Genomic DNA, 7,882 nt, shown 5'->3' with positions numbered 1-7,882 from the left:
ATGGATGATTTTTAGTTCAGTTATAGCCTATCTTTGCATACATCGAAACCGGAGAGAAGTATCTCGCTCTGATCTCTTGAATCCATCTCATGCATCCATCCGTCGCATGTCATCTAAGTGCCTGTTCACACGAACCACAACCACACCACAACGCATCGACGTGGGCAGGTGAAGTGAAAATATAGTTTAATTTATACGAATCGACATTTTGTCTGCTCACGACCCTTATTAGTTATCCATTTGGAAGGGGATAGAACCCTTTGTGATTCGACTCTAGCGGCCACGTCTATTTCTGCCTATAAACAGTAGTGTTAAGGTCTACTGTATTCTGGTTTGAAGGGAGTGGTAAGGGAGACATATTTTTCCGAGGTGTTTCAGGTTAGTCATCAGGGGTAGCAGCGCATCTATGGCCGAGTTAAGATAGGAATATCTAATCCTATCTGAGGTTGATTACATGTCCATGTGCGGCACTAAACATTTACCATAAAGTGGACTGCATGCTCATCTGATACTTCTATACTATAAAAAATATATGTAATAAATATAGTTCAAAAAACTAAAAAACACGCTTTTATGATAAAATCAACTAAAAAGTAGAAAATAATTTTCAATCTAGGAATCAATTAAGGAACAGTAAATTGTATAATTGTGGAAAAGTGTGGGGTGCTTTTCGAAAATTGATAAGTGGAGCACTCCACGCTTTTTTAGATAGATTGATTATTAATAATCCACGGTTAGCTTAAAACCGTATCGCAACCACAACCAACTCCGCGCATGAGACCGATTATTCTACCGCAAAGACATTGTCGAAGCGTTGTGGTTAGCGATAGCGCCAAACTGCAACCAGTGTCGTTAATTTAGTAACTTAGTGGCATAGATTAGTAAAGATTACTCACTCCTAACAACAAAATGTACCCCGTTTTGAGAATTGAAATAGTTGCATAAAAAAGTTTTGCCACGTCTCCGTGCTAAAATGTCCCTAAAATATTTGAAATTATTATTATAAATTGTTTATTTATCATGTAAATTACGCAGTATTAGTTATTTATTCGTAAATTTTCTCTAAAAATGTTTTTATTTGTCAAGAATTCAAAAAAAGAACTTACTATAATAAGCCATTTGCGGCTTCATTCAATTTCAAGGCGGCGAAGTATCTTTACTAATCTATGCTTAGTGGCTAGAAACCACTTTTTATTTAGGTCTTAGCGACAAAAGAAATTATTACTCGGTAAAAATAATTTTGCGACTTTTCTAAAGACTTTTGGAGTTCATTTTTTCAATTTGTATACGTACGGATTTTCGAACGACCCGTTTCTGATACTTATTTACTATACCTACTTATACCTGAGACTACGTACTTTCCAATAACATTTCTTATCTGTGTGATTTGATAGGGAGCAATTAAGCAACGTTTTCGCGTAAATTAATGTTGATTCTAACGACACGAATTTTTTGAAGCAACTCTGGTAGCAGGAGGATGTTCACGTGTAACCACAGCCCACTGTTGACGTCGCGGTGTGGTTGTGGTACGTGTGAACAGCCACTAACACTCAATGCAGAACCATGTGAACGCTACGTGTTTGAAGGATGTGAGACGCCGCATCTCAAACAGATGCATGTGATTGCATTAACGGAACTCAGTCATTATATGCACACAATGACAGACTTCTGTTTTCCTATACGCGACGTTTTTGTCAAGTTACAGTCATTGCACAGTTGTAAACTTTGTATTTTAGGGTTCCACACCCAAAGAGTTAAAACGGAACCCCAAGACTCCGCAGTCTGTCTGCAGTCGCGTCCTGAACAATAGTATTACGAATACCATATCAATACCAATAGTAGCTATTGGTATAACCTGAATAAAAGACACTTGAAATTTGTACACAGTATGTATAATGGTGGCCGCTATAATAGCAGTAAAGCATGCAGATTACCTGATGGTAAGTACTGCCCATGGACATTTGAGATCAATACCCAGATAAGATTAGATTCCAACCTGAGGTCGGCCCCAGATGCGCCGCTACCCCGGAAGACTAAACTGGAACGCCTTTAAAAATTATATCTCCCTTACCACACCCTTCAAACCAGAACACAGCAGCGCTTATCACTGTTGTTATTAGGAAGAAATACGAGTAGGTGTGGGGGTGGTGCCAACGGAGTTGAATCAAAGAGACTACCACCGTTTGAGATCATCCAAAAGAATCCCATATAATTCCACATCTAATTTCGCCTATTTTATATTTTTTTAAATATGATAATATAATTCTGCTATTTGAAAATTTTTCATTCCTAAGATGATTTAACATGATTAAGGCGATATCAAGTTATAAAACTCTACAGATTCTGAAAATGCTGAATCTGCTAATGAGGAGAATTTTAATGTTAAAGAAGTATATTCAATAAATTTAAGGCCCAAAAATGAATTAAATATATACGTGTGAACATAATATATGAAAGTAATATCTCCTATCATTATCATGTCTATAATGACTATGAAATAGATGAAATAAGAAAACCTACTTTACATAATACTCACGCGTAAACCGTCATTACATAACATCAATTATGAATTACGTATAATAATTAAAATACTTAATCATTGGTCTAATAGGTCTTTTTGCGGTGCGAAGCATTTTTCACAGTCCATAACGTTTTTACTCGCCGAGTGAAAGTTCATTCAAACTCGTGAGATTATCTTTTGTATACAGATGACATGGGTTAGGGATGGCGATTTGAGATCGAAAAAACGAAGATTTTTTTTGGATAAAAAAACGTTTCTTTTAATCGATCTCTAGTAATGGTTCGATTCAGTCCAACGATCTTTTATCCTAGAAAATCGAAATTCCATTTTTAAATATGTTATAGATATTTTTGCTGACGGAAACGTATTTCAGTAATTGTTTGGTCATCAGGAGATGACCTTTATTTTCCGCTAGCTACGCCCCTTGGATAGATGAAGATCGATTTTAGGAGAATCGATTATTTGACCTCGATTTTTTTGTGAATCGATTTATCGCACTTCGATTAGAATAGATTCAAGAGTCGATCTTTTCCGGCAAGAATCGCCATCCCTAACATGGCTTAAGCGCATCTAGGTTTCTATTTAAGCACTACACGTGACATTAATATTTATATTTTGGAACCTGTCCGATCAGAATCTTCGATGTACTCGTAACACTGTTGATTGTACAATCGGTGATTATAGTTGATTCCGAAGGCGCCAAAAATACGTTAAATTGGCTTTCAGTGTCCAAATAAACGTAAACAATTTTGGTAACTTCAATGTTTTCGATAATCGATAACATGTTTATATTAATTTTATTTTTGCATTAATCTCTTTAGTAATAACGTATCTAAAAATAGACACGAAGTGTAATACATATTATCGTGAGAATTTTGTTTATAATAACTATATATAAAATATTACTGTATTAATTTTATTATATGTAATAATTACATATTATCGATGTAATTAATCTTGAGAACAACCTGACGCTTCGTAATATCAATACAATGATATTATTTTATACTCACAAGTGTCAAAATATTACGTACAAAATAGAAAACAGAGTGCCTACAGTAACTTTAAATACATAGAATATGTTACATAAGTACGTAATTATTATATGCGTGAGAAATAATTGTATGCAAATCATTATTATTTTAATACGAGTTATGATATATGGTTTTCCGTAAAGGGTAATTATGACGCAACATATGTAATTAATCTTTTCTCTTCTTGTCGACGGCCTCGCAAATGGATCTAAACGGAAAGGCAGACAAACAGACAGAAGATTGATGGTTGAACTCTCTAGCTTAGTACTAACGAATCTTTTAAAAGTAAAAGAATTGAAGTACTGATACTTTTCGTGATATTAGGGACAATATGTTTTCTATTACTTATAATATTATTAATGCGCTATTTACTCGTATACGATGTATGTAGCAAGTGTATTCGGAACTATCTGTCTACTATGTTCTAATGTTTCTTGTGAGAGTTAAACCGTAAATCATTAAAAATATTAAGATGTCATAAATTGTGAAAAATCAGTTTAGTTTCAAACAAACTATTAGGTTTTCTACAAAATTTCTACTCTCAGATAAGTAGTTAGAGATATGATACTTAAATATTTTATTTTATTAAAAGGCAATGTCGTAATATTTGTGGTCTTAAGTGTGTGAAATAAAACGTCTCATTTATTATTATATCGTTTATTTGTAGAACTTGAACGATATGATACACTTGTAAAACAAAAAAACAATGTTGTACTTTTATTATGTACTACGTCTTTTCTCACCTGATTTTAAAGCCTTATTTCCTTTTCGAAAACTAACAGATAACATAACAAATGTAAATTTTTTGGTGATTGATAACAATTATATACACTTTAAAATGATTCTAGATTAAACCCGCTTACACTTGCTGTTAACTACGGCGAAATCTGTTAGTTTAAATGTCCCTTATTAATAGATAGTTAAAATATTAAAAAAAACATAGGTAATATTTTGGTAAAAAATCTAAAATTTTATCATTATCATAATAATAAAACATTGTAAAAATACATTATAATGTTATATACAAAAATTAAAAAATGTACTTAATGGAAAACAAACCTACCTATTAATGAAGGGAGCAAGTCACTCTTATAAGCTCAGCACATGTTAATCTCTCGATAACCACTGAAAACGATGCAGCCATAATGTAATTTCCATACAACAGAAATAACATTATAATCCTACAAAATTTTCAACACACACGTTAAAAATAAAGTATTATGTTACGAAATAACATAATAAACGGCTTTATTTTTTGGATATTTTGTACTACTTCCATTTCATAATAAACAGTTTGAACGAAAACAATATTAATGTTTAAGCTTATTTATCATGAGATGGAAATAAATTAGGAAGTGAACTTGATAAAAAATTTCAAAAAATAAGCAACTGTCTTTACGAAATATATAACGAAACAAGTGTTCACTTCCTAAGGCGCACGCAAAGCAAAATACGTTAGGTTCGCATTCGCAAACTATCATTCAAATGTTGTTCTTAGACATTCGCAAAACTAAAGCATTCGCCTTCGCGTACGCCCCAAAAGTACAAAATATATATCCAAAAAACACTTACCAGCTCCGTCGGTCGTATGAACCATCGTTTACATCATATTTACAAATGAAAAGAAATCTGGGGTTTCTTCGGTAACAAATAATTAACAAGTGACTATATCGTAAATATTACTATATATACAAAGATGTGTCATGGTGATGACATGGTTCCTACCTAATTTAATCCCAACCGTGGTGTTCATGGTGGATAGGTACCCAAACTTTTTCCCAAACTGGTTTCCAAACCTTCTTCCACGCTGGAACTTCTATCGTCTTCCATACGGGCACTTGAATTTGTTTCCATTTTTCTACCCATATTTGTTTCTGTACAGGTACCCAGATTTCTTTCTTAATGGTCTTCCATATTTGAACCTTTTCTTCGACCCATTCCTGTTTCTTCTCTGTTACCCAAGCTTGTTTCTTTTCAGTTCTCCAGATTTGTTTCCATTCCTCTTTCCATTCCAGTTTTTTATCGGTAACCCACTCTTGTTTTTGTACGGTTTTCCAAACTTTTTTCCACACGGGCTTCCAGATCATCTTCTTACGCCATAAGTCATGGCTAGTATATTCCCAACCATGGTCATCCTTGCCTAAATATTTCTCTCCGGGTACTCCTTCTTTCACCCATTCGGGGACAAAGTTCTGTTTCCATTCTGGGACTTGTATATCTTTAGTTACGGGGACTTGAATTTCCTTCCAAACTGGTTTCCATATTTTTTTCCAGTCCGGGACTTGTACTTCCTTCCAAATGGGGACTTGCACTTCCTTCCAAATAGGTTTTTGAACTACTTTCCAGGCCGGAACTTGCTCTTCTTTCCATTGCTGTACTTTTTCAGTTTTCCATGCCGGCACCTTTTCTTTTTTCCATTCAGGTTTCCAGATGAGTTTCTTTTCAGTTTTCCAGATTTGTTTCCACTCCTCCTTCCAGACGAGCTTCTTTTTCCAAACACCTTCTGGAGGTGAATGCCAACCCGAAGAACGTTTGTCTCTGGATACTTCTGAATTCTTATCTTCTTTGATAGGTACGGCTACTGATGCCGCAATGGCAAGAACCACCCAAAACTGCAAGAAAAAAAAAGTTATTACTTGAAATAATTTCTGCATTACTTGATATGTCTGTATATTTTTAATGTGAATGTGAATTTTCAAGAATCAAATTAGTCAAATTAGAATAAGTCAAATTAGGTTTCATTTTGGTATTTCCTCGTCATCTACGACCATAATTTCACGAAATTAAAAACTAACATGGTTCTAACTAAATAATATATGAAATATTTTTTATTCTATAAAATACATATTAACACTCAAAACTTAGTAGGCATGGAATTATTATCAAAATAAAAATATATGATTATTTGAAATAAGAATTAAGTCTAGAAGAGCGTTTATATCTATTAACACACGTATAAAAGGTGCACGTAAGCTTTTATAGCTTTTATTGTTTCTTTATGTAAGGTTCGCGATGTTTATCTTCGTATTAACAAGACACTGCTATTATACTGAGTAATGTCATCATTAAACGTCGTGAGATTGAAATAATACACTAGGTTTATAATTTAAGTTCTTTTTTATTTATAGTCGTTTTAGATTCAATTTTTAACCGATTTCAAAAAGGAGGAGTTTTCTCAGTTCGACGGTGTATAAGTTCTTTTTATCTCAATTTCTGAAATTTATTCCTTAACGTGTACATTTTTTTAGTTATTTTTAAGTTCCTCAGTACAATTAATCCGCGTTATAAGTAACTTATTAACACACTAATTTTTAAATAGTAACCGCACATTTCAGTAACGGATTCAAATATCTGATTGGTTAAAAATGAAAAAGAAAAAGATATTAATTTTATTATTCTAAGAGTTGTTTTTCATTACTCGTTATTTTTATCTGTTTCTTGTTTTAAAAAGTTTATTATTTTTATATTACTAAAAGGCAAATGTATAATGTCGTCTAGTATCAATTGGACAAAGTACACACTCCGTATTTTTTACAATCCATATGCGTATATATTTATCCGCGTGACGCTTGCGTGTATTCTGCAAAAATTTTGCAGTTAATATCCGAAACTTTTAACAAAATAGATAACAATTACTCAAATTTTAGAACGTATTATATTTTTAATAGATTATTAAACGTTTTAACGGAATCTTCAAATGCGTAAATTTAAAAAAAAAATAATTAATCCGGCGAATTAATAAATTAACACTGCGCTTTGAATTTAGAAAATTGTTTGTTTATTTTTATTTCACTGTTAAATTTATTTTTAGTATCTTTTTTTTACACTGTTTTAAATTTCACAGCACAACACTACACCCACCGTAATCGCCAGCGTCCGCATATTGGTACCGAGGTGCACGCCGCCGCGACTGCCTAAACAACGGACGCGCCTTTGTATTTATCAACAAGCCCCTCTCTCTGCTTCTCCTGTACTAAGGATCGACGTTCGTGACGCGATTTTCTCAATCGTGACCAGAGATGAGCCAGTTCACAGGAGCGTCGCCTGGCTACCTCTAGCGTAACGTAACATGTTGATATAGCAATTATGTGTGCTTATAAACAAGTAAGATTGTTAAGATTTACTTACATGATTATTTGTTTATCTATGTTACTTTATTTGTTCTTTTCTGGCTATATATCGCACCTCGGGATAATATACACATTATACTTTATTTGGATTTCGGATTTCGTTAGAATTACTAGTTTCAAAGTCATGTTGCAAGTCTTTTTGCTAGAGCATTATTCACTCAGCATTCAGCAGTGATAGCGTCGTAGGAATGTGACCT

General features: G+C 33.3%; 1 protein-coding gene across 1 annotated transcript; it reads right to left on the bottom strand.

Annotated features, from left to right (window-relative positions):
* Positions 1–4,196: 4,196 nt before the first annotated feature.
* Positions 4,197–7,551, bottom strand: LOC140743514 (uncharacterized). The gene is made up of 2 exons (XM_073074846.1): positions 7,417–7,551; positions 4,197–6,167 (listed from the first exon to the last, which is right to left on the bottom strand). Exons 1-2 carry the CDS (start codon positions 7,435–7,437, stop codon positions 5,286–5,288), a joined length of 903 nt encoding a protein of 300 aa, XP_072930947.1. The 5' UTR covers positions 7,438–7,551; the 3' UTR covers positions 4,197–5,285.
* Between the last annotated feature and the right edge of the window lie 331 nt (positions 7,552–7,882).

Source organism: Epargyreus clarus, unplaced genomic scaffold, assembly GCF_041222505.1.
Source record: "Epargyreus clarus isolate Ecla_fem2 unplaced genomic scaffold, WU_Ecla_fem_2.2 ptg000007l, whole genome shotgun sequence".
NCBI lineage: Eukaryota > Metazoa > Arthropoda > Insecta > Lepidoptera > Hesperiidae > Epargyreus > Epargyreus clarus.
The sequence above is the reverse complement of the archived record's forward strand: the minus strand, read 5'-3'. Positions and strand labels throughout refer to the sequence as shown.